The following is a 21,583-nucleotide window of genomic DNA, read 5'->3' as shown; positions in this document are numbered from 1 at the left end:
CACATTACAGTGAATGCCTGTTGTGGACATATGCTTTTCTTAGTAATTTATTCACTTAAAAAAGAGTATGGTATGGTGATGGTGGTAGAGGGAGGGAGAGACTGCTGAGGAAGTGACCCCAGTCACAAAGAACGACCTGAAGAGACTGGAAATCAAGTTCTCTAGTGCCAACAGAACAGCAGGGACAAGGATCCAGCCTGCCTGCCTGCCTGCTTCTCTTTATCTTCTGGTTTCTGCCTCTGACAGAATTGGTCTCCTCCTCCTCAGCAGTTTTACATGAGGATCAAATATTCAGATCTTTCTCCATAAGGGGTTTAGAATATGATGGTGAATATGTGAATATTTAAAAATTATGTGTAGTCTAGTTCCTGTGTTTTCTTGATTTTTAAAATAAAATATTGCTAAATGCAAAAAAAATTTTAAGAATTGTAGCTTCCATTTTTACAGTATTGGTGTGTTTAAGGGTGAGTCTTTTTAATTTTATCATAGGCATTTTCAAACATATAAAAACAGAATAATAAAATGAACCACTGTTTACATATCTTCTGCTTTTGGCAGTTATCAACACATGGCCAGTTTTATTCCACGTATGCCTCTCCAATTATTGACATAAATCCCAGACATATTCCATTTGCAGATATTGAAGTATGGTATTAGAAGATAAGAGGCTCTTAACAAATAAAACCTTCATGTCATTATACTTTAAACATGAGCAGTTCTGTTCAAGAGCTATTAAAGACCTTTATTCACATTATAATAAAGGTTACTATATTAAACAAGAGCATGAGAAATAAAGTTCTTAGGCCTTGGACCCAACCTTAGGTTTAAATGCTAGTTTTGCTGTTTGTGAGCTACATGACGTTGGGCAGGGGATCTTTTCTTTATTTCACTAAGCCTAGTTTCCTCAGCTGTTAAATACTGACAACACTACTTCTAACAGGATTGTTAGAAATGTTAGAAATAAATGAAGCAGTGTTGCAAAGTGATTAGGATACTGTTTTGTAAAACATTCTAGTAATGTTATTCATTGTTACTTTTTATTTGGAGGTATAAGGAAATACACAGGTTAAGTAATTGAAGATTCTACCTTTTAGGATAGGTGTTATTTTAAAGTGACTTGCATTCAATTTTAAGCCCTTGATATTTGGGCCTACAGAACAGTCTTAGTATTGTTTTAATTCAAAGGCACATTTTATGCTTTTCTCAAAAGCAGTCTTGATTTGTTTTAAACTGTGATGATTCTCTAGATTGGATGTTTGTGTCCCCCCAAAATTTATATGTTGAAAGCTAATCCCCGATGTGATGATATTTGGAGGTGGGCCTTGGAAGGTGACTAGTGCTCTTATAAGCAAGACCCCAGAATGCTCCCTTGCCCTTCTTACCGTGCGAGGACACACATAGAGGATGGTCCTCTTGTGGGTCAGGAAGTGGGTCTTCACTAGACACCTGTGTATTGATCTTGGGCTTCTCAGCTTCCAGAAATGTAAGAAATAAATATCTGTTATTTGTAAGATACCCACTCTATGGTATTTTGTTATAGCAGCTTAACCAGAACTGTGAGAAATAAATTTCTGTTGTTTATAAGCCACTCAGTCTGGTATTTTTGTTCTAGCATCTCAGGGAGACTAAGACAGTTTCCTTATCAATAAAATGGAAAAGTTGGAGTGAATGCTGTCTGTGATTCTGTGATTTATAAATCTGTTAATTTTTGTATGATCTTGGGGAAATTCCCTGTACCTCACTTATCAAAAAAATAGACATGCTAACAAAGTAGTATGTTGTTGTGAGGATGAAATAATAATCTTGAACATAAAAAAAAAAGTAACAGGATGTATTGAGTTACTTAAAGATGTGGCCGTTTTAGCCTTGGGAGGGAATGCTTTGGCTATGGCCTGTGATGAATCAGTGGTAGTAAGTCAGTAATTAGTGGAGGAAAGAAAATTTACCTGCTGATAGATTTATTACCTACCATCCTGGAGTATATTAAATGCTATTTTTTTTAGCTCACCTAATCCTCAGTCCTGTGAGTTAGTTCATTGATTATGCTCATAAGAGAAACTGAAGTAATCGCCTAAGTCCCCTACTTTGTAAATGGCTGCTTTGAAGTCACACCTTGTCCCCAAGACCATGATCTTTACCATTGCACTAAACTGCCTTTTGGAAAGAATAGCTCTTTGGAACAGAATCCCATGGCAGAGAAGTTTTCAGTGGGGGAAGTCTTTGCTTGGGAAAAGGTAGCTAGTATTAATAGTCCTAATGAGGTATAAAAGAGGTGATCATTTTATAAATAGTTTTTCATATGTCTTATATTACTTTGTTCCATTGATGGTGAAGTGATATTTCAGTTAGTGGACAAGTTAAAGGGTTTGCAGTATGTTCAGTATTGCATTTGTAGTTTTGTAGTTTTACTTAAAAAAAAATACGTTACATTACACATTATTTTTTTTAAACGAGATGTTTAGTATGATGGAAAACAACTCTTTTACATGTTCACTGGCTTCTTTCTGCCAGGTAATACTGTAATTCCATTTTTGAGTAGTTTTCCATTGTATTAGTTAACTTAAATACTTTTAAACATTTTTTTAGTATTGTTTTTTACTTTTTTCCCAGTGTGGTGTTTGGTATGTGTCTTAAATTGACATCATATAAACAACAGAATGTGGTAGTGCCAAAATCTCAGTTCATGTTTTATGTATATTTCAGTTGAACAAAAGTTCTCTTGTGAATGTATGGTATCCAACAGATAAATGATTGGATACTAAAATTAGTTTTTATGCCAATTCTTTGGAATTAGAAATCTGATGATACATGTGAACCTTTGTTCAGATTCATTAGACTGTTAATATCTGGGATATTGGATTTTGTCTGAGATCATCTCCATGAAAGGCATGTATGTCTTTGCCAAGGATAGAGGAAAACCACTTTTTTTCTAGGGTTAAGGTTAAGAGAGAAGAAGTTTGGTGATTACCCAAAGAAATTCTGAGATGAAGAGAAAGGCAAGAGATACCTGTAGCAGGTAAAGAGGGTTTGAAATCTAGAAATGAGAGTTTGTGAAGTTATTATGGCTGGATGTGCTTTTTGCTTTGGTAATGGAGGGAGACCTACCCAGCAGGTGAACTCGATGGACATATTCATTGCCCTGGTGAAGGAAGTGGTCCAGGTTTCTTGGAGTTCAGGAAGACTGAGATGCAGAAACTGTGCTGGTAAAGAGCTTATCTAAGATCTTTGGAAACATATAAAGAGGCTTTAGCCACAGGCTTCTCTATAGCTGGGGAGGCCAGAAATATCTACCTTCCTGGGATTCTTCAATCCTGATTCATTTTACTAAAACAATATTCCCTTTTCCTTCACCTCACTTTTGGTGAAGAAGCAGCCAGACTCCTGAGTGTATCACTAAACAGACAAGAGGAACCAAAGATTTGAAAAATTTTTGCAGTTGAGGAATTTTTAAAGTTGGACTTTCAAAAAATGGAGGTTTGCAGCTGCTAAGGGTTTGATAGAATAGCTGGAGTTGTGGAGAAATCTTTAAGGAACTGACTTCCCTTTGTTTCTTGACCTTCTGATATTTTCATAGCAAACTCAAAATATTTCTCTTTCTAACCTTTCTTCCTTTTTTCCTCCCTTACTGAATAAACTAGGTCCTGATGCAGTTTTATTATAGAAATTATAGTTTTGGCTAGATGTATATTATGGTGCAAGTTTATTGTTATTAATATAATAATATTTATATTAATTATGGTAATTAATATAATTAATATATATTACATAGCATACATATAATAAAATTAATGATAATTATTATTTAATCACTTTTATTTAAAATCTTAAAAAGTGTTGTTATTTCATTTAGAATTGTCAATACTATTGCAAAACTAGATTAATAATCATCCTGGCATAATGAAAAATTACATAAATTTTTAACTCTTGATTTGCTTCACTGTTGTATTATTGTAAATCTGGATAAGTTTATTTCTGTATAATTTCATATATGGATATGTAGAGTGATATATCTAGTATCTATATGTGTGCTTGCTTATTTTCATCCCCAAGATTGCTTTTATGTCATAACAACAGTTGAAGGTATTTCTAATCTGAATTTAAGGACAGCTGTAGTATTTCTTCTGGAAATGTAGGCTAAGGAGCCAGCATTCTGATTTTGTTCATCGCCATTATGTGTCTACATGATGTAGACTTATTAGAGATGATTTAGTTAGCCTTAGGCTATCCTAATGGGTTTTCACTGGTTGTTAAAGCTCTTTGAAGAATCTAACTAAATTTTCCAAATAAACTGGTTGATTTATATTTATTGAGAGAGGAGTTCCAGTACACCCACTCATATCATCAATTACAATCTGTTATGAAGTGTAATTTGCCCAGTCTTGATTAAAAGGCTTGCAATTCTCTTTCCCTGACACTCAGCACATCCTCTGCTGCCCTCTAATGGCTGCCCATTGGTAGCATCATTGTTGTCCCTCTAACTGCCATCATGGACCTGCATTTCTCCAGCATCTAGCAGTTTAGTTTATATGCCTCCTGGATCTGTGAGAGACTGTCCCAGTAGAGAGAAACTGGGAAGAGCTTCTTTGAAGGAAAAGCATGCATATATGATCCGATGATTGCTCCACACTTGGGGTGATGTTAATATTTGTAGGGTGTTTGTTTTATATATTTCTTTATTTGTTCATTTATTTATACATTCATTTATTAGATATTTTTTGAATGCCAGGTCTATCACCTAGTGTTGCCTAGATCTATTAGGTGCTCATTATAGTTTTGTTAAATGAGGAATGAATGAGTGAGTAAATACAAAGATAAATCAGAGAAGATCTCTGGCCTTGGGGAGACACATACCAATTTACCTATTTGGCTTTTCCAATTTTCCTCTTTTAATGCTCCAAGATCTTGGGAGAGATGTTCAAAGTAGAAGATGGATACAAATAATAGTTGAAACTTAGCCTCCTTTACATATCTAATTCTCAGAATTCATCATCTCTAATTGTAAAGGGCTCTGTTTAATTTGCTTATTTTGTTTATTTATTTATTTTCCCACTCATATGATGTGCTTAGAGTAGTGAAACTCATAGAGACAGAGAAGAGAATGGTTGCTTCTTTTCTTGTTTGAGAATATGATCCACTCAGGTATATATATCTGAGTTAATATATTAACTATATATATTATATATAATATATTAATATTAGTTAATATATTAAAGTTGTGAAAAATAATGGTCTGTATCTATCTTATTGGAGAAGAGCATGAACAGATACCTTTGTGTTATATAACATTTTATTGTGGTGATGGTATTGGGTGATTATATTTTGCAAGATTTTCCTTTGTTTTTTGTGTTTTGCACTTTAACTATTTTGTGAGATAGAAGATAACCAGAGATAGGCAATTTTTTTTACATGGCTGTGCTAATGAGTTGAAAAATCTAAAACAAGTAACTTTTGAAAAACTATTTAATTGGAACTAGTAGTACAGTAATTATTTTCATTACCCATCTCCTTTGTGATGAGGACAATGAAAAATTGGTGGGAAGCAGATTCTAGAAGGATTAACATCACAGCTTTCTTTTTTCTTAATTTTTCTATTTTTTAAAGTTTTGTGTTTTTTTTTTTTTTTTTGAGAGAGAGAGTGAGTGGAAGTGGTAGGAGGGTTAGAGGGAGAGGAAGTGAGAGAATCTTTTTAAAAATTGTTTTATTTAAATTCAATTTAGGTAAGGTATACTGTATTATTTGTTTCAGGGGTATTAGTGATTCATCAGTTGCATACAACACCCAGTGCTCACCATATCAAGTCCTTCATTAATGCGCATCATCTAATTACCCCATCCCCTCCATCCACCTTCCCTCCAGCAACCCTCAGTTTGTTAACTGCAGTTAAGAGTCTCTTGTGGTTTTCCTCCCTCTCCGTTTTTATTTTATTTTATTTTTCCTCTCCTTCCCCTACGTTGATCTGTTTTGTTGTAAGTTCTACATATGAGTGAAATCATATGGTATTTGTCATTTTCTGACTGACTTATTTCACTTAATATAATACCCTCCTTGCATATGGCAAGATTTTATTCTTTTTGATGGCTGAGTAATATTCCATTGCATATCTAGGTAGATAGATAACACATCTTTATCCATTCAGGTGTTGAAGGACATCTGGGCTCTTTCTATAGTTTGGCTGTTGTGGACATTACTGCTATAAACATTGGGGTGTACATGCCCCTTAGAATCACTATGTTTGTACCCTTTGGATAAATACCTAGTAGCTCAATTGCAAGGTCATAGGGTAGTTCTATTTTTAACTTTTAGAAGAACCTCCATACTGTTTTCCAGAGTGGCTGTACCAGTTGGCATTCTCACCAGGTCTGTAAAAGGGTTCCCTTTATTCCCCATACTTGCCAACATTTGTTGTTTCCTGACTTATTAGTTTTAGCCATTCTGACTGGAGTGAGGCGCTATCTCATTGTGGTTTTGATTTGTATTTTTCTGATGATGAGTGATGTGGGACATTTTTTCATGTGCCTATTAGCCGTAAGAGAGAATCTTAAGCGCAGGCTCCACACCCAGTGTGGAGCCCAGGGTGGGGCTTGATCTCAAGAACCTGAGATCATGGCCTGACCCGAAATCAAGAGTCAGACACTTAACCAGCTGAGCCACCTGGGTAGGTGCTTCATCGGCTTTCATTTCTTGGCTGCTTTACATTTTATCCATGAGGTCATTTGAAGTGGCCTACACACCCAAAAGCCTTTATTTCTCATTAAGCTACTTTTTCATCACTATCAACATGTTCTTAGGGAAAAAAAATTCTTTGTATTTTCTCAAAATGGGATGGTTCTACAAAGTAATGGAAAGTTTGGATAAAACATCCATCTCTCAGGAGACAGTGACAAAAAATAAGATTGCTTCTGGATATCGTAGTGTGTCAAGGTAAATCTAGACTGGAGACTAAGACCATCTGTCTTTTTCACTTTTAAGTTTTTTTTTTTTTTTTTTTTTTTTAAGATTTTTTTTATTTATTTGACAGACAGAGATCACAAGTAGGCAGAGAAGCAGGCAGAGAGAGATGAGGAAGCAGGCTCCCCGCTGAGCAGAGAGCCCGATGCGGGGCTCGATCCCATGACCCTGGGATCATGACCTGAGCCGAAGGCAGAGGCTTTAACCCACTGAGCCACCCAGGCGCCCCATCACTTTAAGTATATGGAGAATAATACAATGGTGAAGAATTTGGCCTTGTCTGCATACAATCAATAACCTGACTTGCAAAGCTTGGATAACACGGATACTACTTTAAAGGTCAGCTGCAGTTATCATTTCTTATGACTCTTGGAATCCTAGGAATTCCATATATTCTTTTCTCTTGGGTACTGGTTAATTAGGTTTTATTGTGGCAGTGGTTTAAACCTTAGTGTTGATGGACATTTTCAGTCAGAATAAATGGCAAAAGATTTTTTAAAAAGCATTAAATGATGGCAGATACTACTAAACTTTGAATTACAGTTTTGCTTTCTATACCAAGCAAGTTTCTCTATTGACTAAATGAGAAGGGTATTCTAGCTAACTTAAGCAGAAAAGGGATTTATTGGAAGGATGTTATATAACACGCAGAATTGATAAGAATCATGGAGAAATAGACTCAGAAAATAGGAAGGAACCAAAGACAGTTGAGAATTGGTTTGTGCTTATGCCAAAGGGAAAGTTTGATTAGAAAGCCCCTTCTGTTTCTATGACTAAGTTGTTCCTGCATCTGTATTACCTCTTCAAGGTTGAAATTACTTCGTGGCTGCATCCCACTGACTACCTAGAGCAGTAGTTCTCTTGTTTCCAGCTTATTCTCTTGGGTCAAAACTTTTTGTAACAATTCTTGTATCACTTGGCATTTGCACTGTTGTTTGTGGAAGCAGTGGTAGCAAAAGTTACAGCACCTAGCATGAATTAAGACAGCACACATGTATATATCCTGTATATATAGGATACACATATGTGTGTGTGTATTAATTTTGTATATAGTCTAGAGCTCCATCTTTCTCATTTGGCCAAATGTCACTGGATATTTTCAGAGCTATTTTACCAGTAAGTTGATAATGCAATGTGAGAATATCATTATGGAATATATTGCCTGGGTGTGAATCCTAACTTCCCCACTTAACTAGCTGTGAGATGCTGGGCAATGTTTAAGTTGTCTAAGCCCCAGTTACTTCTTCTGTAAAATGGGGATGATGATACTTACCACATAGAAAAATTGTGAGGATTAAATAAGTTAATACAAATAAATTATTTAGAACAATGCATGGTTTATGTAAATATTAGGTGAATATTAATTTTCATTATCATTTTGATTATTGTTGGGGAAGAAGAATTTTTCTCTGCTTCTGAAGGTTCTTTTGCTCTAAGTTTTTTTTTTTTAAGATTGTATTTATTTATTTGAGAGAAAGCGAGCACAAGCAGGGGGAGTGGCAGAGAAAGAGGGAGGAGCAGGCTCCCTGCTGCAGGTGGGTCTTGATCCCAGACCCTGGTATCATGACTTGAACCAAAGTCAGATGTTTAACTGACTGAGCCACACAGGCGCCCTGGAACTGGTCTGAGAATTAAATTCACATGAGACAGATTGAGAGAAGAAAATCAAATTAATTACCTATAGGGAATCCACATAATTATGAGATTCTAAAGACAGCCAGGCAAAATGAGATATATATGTCATCCTGAACTTAGGAGAAAGGGGTAGGAAAACAATTCACAGGAAGATGAAAAAGAGTAAATGTTTGGTAAACAAATGTTAGGCCCTATAGCAACTGTAGGAACAATAAGCTATAGAGAGAACTTAATCAAAGATCAAAATTGCTTAAGTTCCTCAAGGTCTACTGCCCTGAGTTCATATTTTAATGCGGTTTATCTACAGTGATTAATAGCTCTCCCTGGAGCAAGTCCTTTATTTGAGTTCACTTAGGCAGTTAGGGGGAAGGTCAGAGTTTCTAATTATGTCTTTTGGGCCTTGATTATTTTTGTTTTTAACTCAAAAATATCTGAATGTCCCAGGGACTTGTCTGGGGGCAAATAACTCACTCTGAACCCCCACATTATCTCATTTTCAAATCTGGTCTCTGATAAGGTGGTCACAAGAGAGGGGACCGTAGATATGAATCTGAGCTCTCTGGTTTTTGTAGAGCTGGGTAACTGACTCCTCAGGTTAGGGTATTGACCTGCAAGTATGAACTACTGATTTAATTTAATTTAATTTATATTTGAGATAGAGTGAGAGAGAAAGAGTGAGAGAGCACAAGTTGGGAGAGGGGTAAAGGGAGAGGGAAAAGCAGGCTCTCCATTGAGCAGGGACCCTGATGTGGGGCTTGATCCCAGGACTGTGGGATCATGACTTGAGCGAAAGGCAGATGCTCAACCGACTGAATCACCCAGGTGCTCTTGCTACTTGTTTTAGATTTAAAATGTATAATGTGAGTTTTTCCATCACATTTCCTACTAGTTGTATGTCAGCAGCGGCCAATGTAGAACAAAAATGAACAAATTGCAAACAAATATTCAAGAATAAAACTTGAGAAAAATCTATCCTATTTAGTTTGATAGCGATTTTTTTCTTTGTAGACAGGTACAAATAATGGTGATTTTTTTTTTTAGTTGTGTATATAGAAGCTGTAAAATAATATATTTCTTTAAGTAATCTTGTTTAATTAGTGATTATTTGACAAATATTAGGATCACATCTTTTTTTGTTAATATCTGAGGTTTTTTTTCCTTAATAGACTTTTTTTTTCTAGGGTAGGGCTATGACTTGAGTTTTTAGCTCCAGCTAATAACATAGTATCTGTAATGGGATAAGTTCATAGCAAATTTTTGCTGAATAAGTAATATATTTTCATTTGGAGTCACATTTTCTACTCTGCTCGAAAATTATTTTCAAGAAAGTATGCTTTGTGGTGACTATGGTTTATAATACTATACTGCATATTTGAAATTGCTAAGAGAATAGGTCTTAAAAGTTGTCATAAGAAAAAAAATTTTGAAACTGTGTATGGTGACTGATGTTAACTAGACTTATTGTGGTAACTTTGCAATACATGTAAATAGTGAATCATTGTGTCCACTTGAAACTAATATAGTGTTATATGTCAGTTATATCTCAATTTTAAAAAAGGAGGCTGTTAAAATTCGCTAAATACAAAGCAAATTCATGGAGTATTGCAGGGAGCTGTCACTATATTGTGATGGTGGGTGGGTGTGAGGTGGGATGGGGAAGGAAGAATAAAATGTGCTGGAGAATACATCTCAGATGTGTAGTTAAGTATAGGTGGATAATAATAATTGAAACTTTGATTTTTTTTTTTTTTTTTGCTTTGTTTTAAATGGCCTGCTCTCCTCAAAATCCTATTTTAATAGTATATGGGGCTGGCCAAGTCTCCAGATGCCTATGCTGTTAAAGCTCCCTTTCAAGGGAAACTGTCTTGTCCTTAGGCCTTGCTGTGTGGATAGTCCCATTTTGTATTTAGGCATAACCCCTCTCTGTGGCCAAGTGAATACTAGAAAACGAAACCAAGAACAGTGAATTATAGCTTGATAGGAGATCAGCTGGGTTAATCAGATCTTTCCCTGGAGATTTAAAAAAAAATTCATGTTGTGGAGAGACGGAGATAATTAACAGTGGTGACAAAAGTTGAAACAGTATATTAGGAAATATCTTGAGGTAAACATGAGGATAAGAAGTGATATGGAGAAGCAAAAGTATGAGAAATTAGGAATAGCTATTTAATAGTGCAATGGAAAGAGTCAGATATTTGGAATTAAGCTGTATAATTAAGGAGGAGAGCAATAGAGAAAAGATTGCCTCTTTGAGTAATTGATTCATTCCTTTATTCAGCAAGAATTATTGAATTACTATTGTTCTACCCCAAGAGTATTGCTCCGGAGAAGAGTTAAGTCAGTGGGGCACCTTGCTGGTCCGTAGAGCATGTGCCTTTTGATCCCACAGTCCTGAGTTAGAGCCCCATGTTGGGTATGGAGCCTGCTTAAAAAATAAAAAAACAAAAAACAATAACAAAAAGAGTTAAGCCAGTGATTCTCAACTGGCTGTGATTTTTGCCTACCAGAGTATTTGGCAATGTCTATAGAGACATTTTGGTTGTCACAGCCTGGAAGAGGGAGTGTTGTTTGTATTCTAATGGGTAGAGGCCAGGGATGCTGCTAAACACAATGCCCAGAACAATTCTTATAAAAAAAAAATCTGACTCAAAATGTTAGTAATGCTGAAATTGAGACTCCCTGGGATAAGCCATCATAAGTATGTATTTCACAGAATAGTTACTTTCTTGTAGTTAACATTTACCTTTCTTTGTTTTCAGAAGTGAGGACATTTACTGGAATAAAATGGAGGCCTCAGTAATACTACCCATTCTGAAGAAAAAACTTGCATTCCTTTCAGGTATGCTTTCTTCTTAAAACTGGAAGAGTTTCATATATAAATTTGTTTAAACTTTTTCCTTTGGTAAGTTCAACAGAAATGCATTTTTCTGTGAAGGTTTCATTTCAGAGATATTTCTGAGACCTCTGTTAATCAGAGTGGATAGCTGTGTGCAAGCCACCTCTGTCACTGTTGGTACTTGGCAGTACAATATTTACTCTGTAATTGATTAAAATGACCTCTGCAAGGTAGATGTCATATCTTTTTATATAAAAATGAAATAATACGGGCCAAGAATAATTGACTAACCAGCACCTAAGTAATTGTTTTTGAAATATAGAATTAGTTTTTATGATATCCTGCGTCATAGCTTTTGTCTTCCATCTTCCTGTGAGATAGTTTCAGTGCAGTAGGAGTAGTTAGGAAATACCAGTTACATGGTTTTCACTTTTTACTCTTCGAATTGGTTTATACAGGCTTGAATTTTTCTCTGGCTAAATACCTAAAGTGTGTATTTGCTAAGAATCGGAGAGAAGCTGAAAGATACTTTATTAGTTGCAGGGTACTTCAGGTATAGTGATTATCTGGAATTAAGGATCATTGAGTAAATGATATCATTTGCATATGCTTTAGAATAGGTAATATGGCCTGCCTGTTTAGAGTTACTTGGACTTTTTTTTATCTTGCTTTTTATTTCTTTTTTACTTTGGATCCTATCATAATTGTCTTGATCATTATGCTACCAACAATCTTTTTTAAAAATTATATTGTATCTCTGAATTGCTATGTTTTTCTAGTGCAGATTATAAAGGACAAAATAAGATATTGAATTCCATTAGAATTCTTGTTTCCTTATTTAATGTATTTTCTTTTTTCTTTCTTTCTTTTTTTTTTTTTTTGGTAAGATTTTATTTATTATTTGACAGAGTCACAGTGAGAGAGGGAACAAAAGCAGGGGGAGTGAGAGAGGGATAAGGGAGCTTGCTTAGCAGGGAGCCAGATGCAGGGCTGAATCCAAGTACCCTGGGATCTTGACCTGAGCTGAAGGCAGATGCTTACTGACAGAGCCACCCAGGCATCCCTGTATTTCCTTTTTTAAAGAACAACTTCTTTCCTTACCAGTTGATGCTGATGTTTTTTCCATTCTTTTCTGATATTAATGGTGTTACAGGAAACATTCATCGTTCATGCACTTTGTACAAGTTCAGCAGTATAGATTCCCATGTAAGTAGAGCTGTTAAAGAGAATTTACATTTAAATTTAGTAAGGTTTTGTCAGATTACCCTCTAAGAGTATTTCAATTTCTGTTTCTCCCACCAGTGTAAGAAAATGCCTTTTTGCCCACATTGTTGCTGTGTGGATATTATTCTGTAATTTTTATCATTGACATATTTTCATCTTTATGATACTTATCTATGTGCAGCATTTCATTCTGTTGGACATATCTACTTTTTAAAAAAATTTTTTTTATTAACATGTAATGTATTATTAGCCCCATGGGTACAGTTCTGTGAATCGCCAGATTTACACACTTCACAGCACTCACCATAGCACATTACCTTCCTCAATGTCCATAACCGCACTACCCTCTCCCTACCTCCTTCCCCCAGCACCCCTCAGTTTGTTTTGTGAGATTAAGAGTCTCTTATGGTTTGTGTCCCTCGTGATCCCATCTTGTTTCATGTATTCTTTTCCTACCCCCAAATCCCCGACGTTGCCTCTCAACTTCCTCATATCAGGAAGATCATATGATAATTGTCTTTCTCTGATTGACTGATTTCGCTAAGCATAATACTCTCTAGTTCCATCCACGTTGTTGCAAATGGCAAGATTTCATTTCTTTTGACGGCTGCATGGTATTCCATTGCTATATCTACTTTTTTTTTTTTAAGATTTTATTTATTTATTGGACAGACAGAGATCACAAGTAGGCAGCGAGGCCGGCAGAGAGGGGGAAGCAGGCTCCCCGCTGAGCAGAGAACCCAGTGTGGGACTTGATCCCAGGATCTTGAGACCATGGTAGCCGAAGGCAGAGACTCAACCCACTGAGCCCCCAGGCGCCCCCATATCTACTTTTTAAAAAACACATTATATTTATTTATTTAGAGGGTGTGGGTGTGTGTGCACATGTGCAAGGGTAGGGGGAGAGAGTCCTTGAGCAGACTCCCTGCTGAGGATGGAGCCAGTTTCCAGGCTTGATCTCAAGACCCTGAGATCATGACCTGAACTGAAACCAAAAGTCAGTTGCTTAACTGACTGAGCCACCAAAGCACCCTAGCCATATCTACCTTGAAGATCTTTTTTCTCTTGGCTTTTTCTTTTACTCTAGTAATTATTTTATTGTTCCTTAGTGAAGGCTGAGGACAGGAGGTTAAATGTAGCTCTGTATGTTAGAACTGTCCTCTGAAGACCAAATGCACAGTGGGTCAGGATGCTGCAGTACAGATATGAACCTTTTTTGCACATTTAGTTTAATGTAGGCATAAAACTTAGCAGTTTTTGACTAACAAATGAAATTTTCCTTAGCCATACTTCTTTACTTTCTCTATTGACTATTCATTTTATCAACCCATAATTTTCACCTTTTTTAATAATAGAGAAAAACTTTTCAAACCAAAATCATTTCAGGGATTCAGCTTGAAAACCATGGGTGCAATCCACTTAAAAACAAAAAACAAAAAACAAAAAACTTGAACAAAAACCGATAGTAGTTGAAGTCACTATTGATTATCTATTAAGTTGAACCATTTGAAATTACATTTATTCATATTACACAGACTGGTTGAATGTCATTCATTTATAAGTTTAGCCTAATAAAAAGAAGATTGTCTGTGGTTGGTCCATCATGAATTGCCCTCTTGTCACTCAAAGGATTTGTTTTTTTCACTTCACGGCTTTCAGTTTTTAGTGATAGATTTCTAGAGATCATATAAATTTTTTACCTTTAGTATTTACTGTTTCTTAAGCTTCTGAAATTGCCAGAAATGTCAGTTGGGTCAGAGAATGGACATCAGTGTCAAAGCTAGTCACATGGGGAATTTTCACAGAAGATATGTGTGTATAAAAGTATTAGTTAGATTTTAATGCCTATGGAAGATTGAAGAGGGCTTGAGCATCCACAAAATGCGAGTATGTTCCACTGCCTGGCTTTCAGGCTTCCACAGCAAGGTCCCATGTGCTCTTCACAGCTGGGCAGAACTTTCTTTCTTGCCTCCTGAATGCAGAAGTCCTGTCTGACCTCTATGAGTTCACTCAGATCATTCCTCATCACAGAATATTCTAATACTCTTAACTTGGTTTATAAATTCTACCCATTTTTCTTGTCTTAACTTTTCTACGAAGCTTTTCACCTTTATCACAGCTCTTATCATTTTCTCATTTTCTAAATCCTTTTTTATAATACTTTGTATGTATTATACAACACAGCCTAGCAGATAAACTTATATTTCATACTGTTATTTCTTATGATGTAAAGCCTTTCTTCCTGGGTTGATTGGAAATTTACTTTACTTGTAAATGCTTATAGTGCTGGGTGTACAGTAGGAGCTCGATGAATTGATTACATTAAGAAGCAGCCTGAATGAAGAAAATTAAACAGAATGATAATAGCTGTGCTTAAGTGAAGTTTTCATGGATGAATTTTTTTCTCTTATTCTTTCTAAATTTGGTATAATTTTTCTATACTACTATAAACATTTACAATGTATAAAATAAGCAGCTATTAGATAGTTCTATTTACTTATATCTTAAATACTATTTGTTTTAGTAGCATTGGACCCAAACATATTTATTTAGTTAGTGCTTTAATATCTATTACATGTTGTATTTATGTCTTTTTTTTTCTAATAGGAGGAAAGGACAGACGGAGTGGCCTCATTCTGACAATTCCATTATGCCTGGAACAGACAAATATGGACGAGCTGAGTGTTACCTTAGACTACCTACTCAGCATTCCAAGGTGACTCTGCAGGTGTTTTTTAAAAAGCTTGATATGTTATTGTTCACTTATTAATGTTTTCTGTTATTAAGGTGTATGTTGCTATGTCACCTGCTTTAATTAGTGAAATTATAATTAAAAACACTAGAATCAGTCTTTTCTGATACAACACCAAATAAAAGAATTATTGTATGCTTTTAAGTCACTGGATAATGTGATACAGATTTCCAAAATGTATGCATTGTCAACTTTTAAGGAACACAAAGACTGAGCATCTATGTACCATGCAACTTGAGAAAACACAGAGAAGTGAATTTGGTAGAAAGCATCTTTTATTTAAATAGCTATTTCACTATATAGATATAAATCTGTAAGTTTATACACTGAGTAAAGGCTATTAAGGAGTTCAAAGCATTTTCATTTAAAAAAAATGCAAAAAACGTTTATGTTTTAATCGAAGATCCTTGGAGTTTGTATTTCTTGGGTGAAGACAGACAGACTTTTCTTTTTGCTTGAGCTTCCCCATCACTTCAAAAACAAAAATAAGCTCCTTCCCCAACCTCCTCTTTTATATGTGATATTTGGAGGCTGAAATCTGTGTGTTAGAATCATCTGGAGATTTTTTTTTTTCTTCAAAATTCTAATGCTCTTGAGAGAATCTGATTGTATTGTTCCTGGGAAGTCTGCTCATCAGATGTTTTAAAAAAAATTCTTTAGTGGGGTGCCTGGCTGGCTCAGTCGGTGGAACATACAACTCTGGATCTTGGGGTTGTGAGTTCAAGCCTGACATTGGGTGTAGATATTACTTAAAATCTTTAAAAAAAAAATCCTTGGGGCTCCTGGGACCCTCAGTTGATTAAGTATCTGACTCTTGATTTTGGCTTGGATCATAATCTCAGGGTCCTGGGATCAGGCCCTGTGTCGGGTTCCATGCTAAGTGTGGAGTCTGATTGGGATTCTCTTTTTCCCTCGGCACTCCCTCATCCCTCTGTTCATTTTGAGTAAAATCTTTTTAAAAAAATCCTTTACAAACCTTTAAGCTTCCCAGATAATCCTTATTTACAAGCCACTGCAATAAAGAATGAGAATGAGGACAGACTTTTTTGTTTGTAAAATATAGAGGTGGTAAAAGGAACAAAACTCTCTTATATAATGCTCTTAAGCTCCAGATAATGAATTTTAAACATTTTAGTCAGAACAGTTCTTTGTATTCTTCCCATATTTGCATTATTGGTACAATAGATTATTTCATCTTAAGCCACTTTGCCGAGAACAGGGTTAAAACTATATTTTAGAACCACTGACTTTAATCATACCTGCTTCCAGTATTGGCCTGTAATTTAATGATTCTCTTGCTGATTGGTTTTTCTATGTTGGGGAAATAGATGTCTTCAAGTGAGAATTTTCAATTTTTTTTTACTTCTGGAAAGGAAAGTTAGCAGAATTGACAGTGTGTTAGTATTTAATAATCTTCCTAATCTACTATGAGCTGAATGCTGATTTGTATTATTCACCATTAAATAACTATTTCTAGGTAAATGATACCAGCTGGAGTACAGCTAACAAATTCTAAAAAAGTTTGCATGATTCATAGATGGTTACATGTGGTAACCATCTATGAATTAGAGGCCATCTGAACCAACTGCCTTATTATGTAGACGAGGGAATTGAGACTCAGGTTATAGTTACTTGCCCAGGATTACACAGCTAATTAGTAGTAGAGCTGGGACTAGAATCTGTCATTGCTGATACCAATCCAGAGCTCTTAATATTTCAAATGACTAGAGTTTAGTATAGTTGAATCTTAGGTGAGGTGAGGTTAGGTTCTGAAGTTGGAATGTACTATGCAAATTACTGACGGTCAAAATTATCCATGAAAAATGCCTGAGTAAGGATTAGAGATTAGAGACTTACAAACTGTTTTTTCATGAACATGCTAGTTTTCCTAGCATGGACACTGGAGAAATGTGTCACTGAGGCTACGTTCCAGAAGACACATTCAGCTTGTGATTTAGTTTGTAATAAAAAAGTGCATGCTTACGGGGTGCCTGGGTGGCTCAGTTGGTTAAGTGTCTCCCTTTGGCTCAGGTCATGATCCCAGGGTCCTGGGTTCTGCTCAGCAGGGAATCTACTTTTCCCTCTACCTCTCCCCTCACTCAAGCTCTCTCTCTCTCTCTCAAATAAATGAATAAAATCTTTAAAAAAAAAAAAAAAGAAAGAAAATGCATGCTTGTATATTCTAGACTCACACTCAGCCTAGCAGGTTGCTCCTATTATAAGGGGCACTGGGTGACTGAGGCAGGCTAAGGGACCAATAGTTTCACTCACCTCTTTTGTCTGTTCATTCCGGGTATATGAGCAGCAAGTACAATGGAGGGCAAAATAGCGTACGCTATTGGAATTTCTCTTTTTCTTAGATAAATATACATATAATGCTATTCCAGTGTAAATTATGAATCAGTTTCTGCATATTTACACATACCTGCCATCTAATAGAGAAGATATGAATTGAAGCAAGATGAAAGAACTTATTTTAGCAAGGCAGAATAGATACCTGGATACTTTATTTTTGAAAATTGTTTTGCAAGGTTTTGGCCCTCAAATATTTGTGAAAACTGAATTGTTAACCTTCTGTTTTCTTGCAGTAGCCTCCTATAACTTTGGCAGCTCTCTATATCAGTACTTGCTAAAGCGCTGGAGTATTTTTGAGCTCTTCTTTGCAACTCTGGAGATCAGTTTATTAGGTGCAATCTTTTTTTTTTTTTTTAATTAGGTGCAATCTTAAAAACTGATTTTTCTCCTTCAAAATGTCTACCACTCAAAAGTGCATTTACTTTATTATTTTTTTTTTTAATTTATTTTTTTAGAGCAGGGAGGGGGAGAGGGAGAGGGAGAGAAAGAATCTCAAACAGGCCTCATGCACAATGCAGAGCCCGACTCATGACTCAGATCATGACATCAGCTGAAATCTATAGTTGGACACTTAACTGACTGAACCACCCAGGTGCCCACCAAACTGCTTTTCAATTATAATTGCCCCAGGATTTTATTGTGAAAAATTTCAAATGCACTGAAAAGGTTAATGGATTGTATAGTAAACACCTTTATGCCCCTCACTTAGAAATTTCCAACCAAAATTAGACTTGATCACATATGTATTCATTTATCCATCTCTCTTTCTACCCCAGAACTGTTTCTAAGTTTACCCTGTTAGACTGTGCTCAGCCTGGAAAGTTGTCCATTTTAGTAGTATGTTTTCATTTTTTTTGTGGGACCTGCTGTGTCTCCCAGTCTTTGGCTGTTAAAGTTTGACCCCTCCCAAGCTGTGACTGTCTCAGGACAGGTCCAGTAGTGATGCTTGTCTGGTCCCTTCCTTACAGCACATGCCCCAAAGTGGTCTCTTTTTGCAATGAACATGTTAATATTTTGAAGGTAACATTAGATTTTTAAAAGTTTTGTAAAAATGAAAAGAAACTATTCAGCTTCTTATCTATACTTCATGCATATTTTATTTGATACATATCTATTTTATTTTTAAAAAATATTTTATTTATTTATTTGACAAAGAGATCACAAGTAGGCAGAGAGGCAGGCAGAGAGAGAGAGAGGGAAGCAGGCTCCCTGCTGAGCAGAAAGCCCGATACGATACGGGGCTTGATCCCAGGACCTCGGGATCATGACCTGAGCTGAAGGCAGAGGCTTTAACCCACAGAGCCACCCAGGTGCCTCCATATCTTGGCTCTTGTGTATAATACTGCAATAAACATAGGAGTGTATATATCTTTTTGAATTAGTATTTTTGTTTTCTTTGAGTAAATACTCCTTAGTGGAATTACAGGACTGTATGGTATTTCTATTTTTAATTTTTTGAGGAACCTCCATACTGTTTTCCATAGTCATGGTATCATTTTATGTTCTTACCAATAGACCATGAGGGTTCTCTTTTCTCTACATCTTTGTCAGTACTTGTTATTTCTTCTCTTTTTGATACTAACCATTCTTACTGGTGTGGGGTGTCTTCTTGTGATTTTGATTTGCATTTCCCTATTAGTGATATTGAGTGACTTTTTATGTATTAGTCATCTGTATCTGGAAAATACAGATGACTTTGGAAAAATGTCTTTTCAGGTCCTCTGCCCATTTTTAAAATCCTATTATTGTTTTTTGGTGTTGAGTTGTAGAAGTTCTTTATATATTTTGGATAGTAGCCCCTTATTGTATATGTCACTTGCAAACAGCTTCTCCTAGGTTGCCTTTTTGTTTTGTTGATGATTCCTTTGCTGTGCAAAAGCATTTTATTTTTGTGTAGTCCCGGTAGTTTATTTTTGCTCTTGTTTCCCTGGTCTGAGAAGACATATCCATAAATACGTTGTTAAAGCCAATGTCCAAGAGATTACTGTCTGTGCTTTGTTTGGATTTTTATGGTTTCATTTCTCACATTTAGGTCTTTAATCCATTTTGACTTTATTTTTGTGTATGGTGTAAGAGTGGTCCAGTTTCATTCTTTTGCATGTAGCTCTCCAGTTTTCCCAAAACCATTTTTTGAAAAGACTTGTTTTCACATTGTATGTATATTCTTGCCTCTTTTGTAAGAGATTAATTGACCATACAAGTGTGGGTTTAGTTCTGGTCTCTCTATTCTGTTCTGCTAATCTTGTGTCTGTCTTTGTGCAAGGCCATACTGTTTTGATACTTGAGTATCTTGAGATCTGGGATTGTGATACCTCCAGCTTTGTTGTTCTTTTTTTAAAAAATATTTTACTTATTTATTTGACAGAAAGAGGGAGAGAGATTACAAGTAGTCAGAGAGGCAGGGGGGGGGGGTAAGCAGGCTCCTTGCTGAGCAGAGAGCCTGTTATGGAACTCGATCCCAGGACCTGAGCCAAAGGCAGAGGCCCAACGCACTGAGCCACCCAGGTGCTTTGTTGTTCTTTCTTAAAATTGATTTGGCTATTCAAGGGCATTTGTGGTTTCATATAAACTTTAGGATTATTTGTTCTAGTTCTGTGAAAAATTTTGTTAGGGATTGAATTGAATCAGTATTGCTTTGGGTAGTGTGGACATTTTAACAACATTAATTCTTCCAGTCTGTGAATATATATCTTTCCATTTGTTTGTGTTGTCTTCAGTTTCTTTCATCAGTCATAGTTTTCAGAGAACAGGATTTTATCTCCTTGGTTAAATTTATTCCTAGGTGTTTTAATATTTTTGGTGCAATTGTAAATGAGATTGTTTTCTTTCTTTCTTTCTTTTTTAAGATTTATTTGTTTATTTGAGGTACAGATGGAGAAAGAGCGAAGGAGAAGGAGTATGGGTAGGGGCAGAAGCAGACTCCCCACTGAGCAGGGAGCCCAACTTGGGGCTTGATCCTGGGACTCTGGGACCATGACTTGAGCCCAAGGCAGATGCCCAACTGACTGAACCACCCAGGTGCTCCGAGATTTTTAAAATTTCTCTTTCTGCTGTGTTGTTACTAGTGTATAGAAAAGCAACAGATTTCTTTAATTTTGTATCTTACAACTTTACAGATTTCATTTATTACTTTAAATAGTTTTTTGATGGCATCTCTAGAGTTTTCTGTGTATGTCTTCAGATAATGACAGGTTTACTTCTTTCTTGACGATTTGGATGTCTTTTGTTTCTTTCTGTTGTTTGATTGCTGTGGCTAGGACTTTCAGTTCTATGTTCAATAAAAGTGGTGAGAGTGGACATCCTTAGTCTTGTTCCTGATCTTAAAGGAAATGCTTTTCATTTTCACCATTGGGTATGATGTTAGCTGTGGGTTTTTCTTACATGGCCTTTATTGTGTTGAGGTATGTTCCCTCTAAACTCACTTTGTTGATAATATTTATCATGAACAGATGTTGTGTTTTGTTAGATGGTTTTCTGCATCCATTGACGTAATCATGCAGTTTTTATCTTTTCTCTTGTTAATGTCATGGCATCATATTGATTGGATTTGCAAATATCAAACCATCCTTTCAACCTTGGAATAAATCTTACTTGGTCATGGTGAATGGTCCCTTTAAAAAATGTGCTTTGCTTACATTTTGTTGAGGATTTTTGCATCCATGTTCTTTAGGCATATGGCCTGTATTTTTCTTTTTCTGTATTATCTTTGTCTGGTTTTGGTATCAGGATAATGTTGGCCTTATAGAATGAATTTGGAAGTTCTCCTTCTTCTTCTACTTTTTAGAATAAGTAATTATTCTTATTCCTATTCTATTCTAGAATAAGAATAGGTA

General features: G+C 35.8%; 1 protein-coding gene across 5 annotated transcripts in view; it reads left to right on the top strand.

The window, feature by feature from the left end:
- Positions 1-21,583, top strand: part of SESTD1 (SEC14 and spectrin domain containing 1) — a 137,118-nt gene that overhangs the window by 32,697 nt on the left and 82,838 nt on the right. For 3 of the 5 annotated variants that reach the window (XM_059394254.1, XM_059394256.1, XM_059394252.1), the window contains exons 2-3: positions 11,343-11,422; positions 15,251-15,359. In XM_059394254.1, coding sequence (XP_059250237.1) covers positions 11,368-11,422; positions 15,251-15,359 — 164 coding nt within the window. In that variant the 5' untranslated portion in view covers positions 11,343-11,367. The remainder of the gene's footprint in view (positions 1-11,342; positions 11,423-15,250; positions 15,360-21,583) is intronic. The other 2 variants (XM_059394253.1, XM_059394255.1) reach the window with 2 other exon arrangements.

The sequence above is a fragment of the Mustela nigripes genome, chromosome 3 (assembly GCF_022355385.1).
Source record: "Mustela nigripes isolate SB6536 chromosome 3, MUSNIG.SB6536, whole genome shotgun sequence".
NCBI lineage: Eukaryota > Metazoa > Chordata > Mammalia > Carnivora > Mustelidae > Mustela > Mustela nigripes.
Note: the sequence above shows the minus strand (reverse complement) of the source record. Positions and strands in the feature narration are given on the sequence as shown.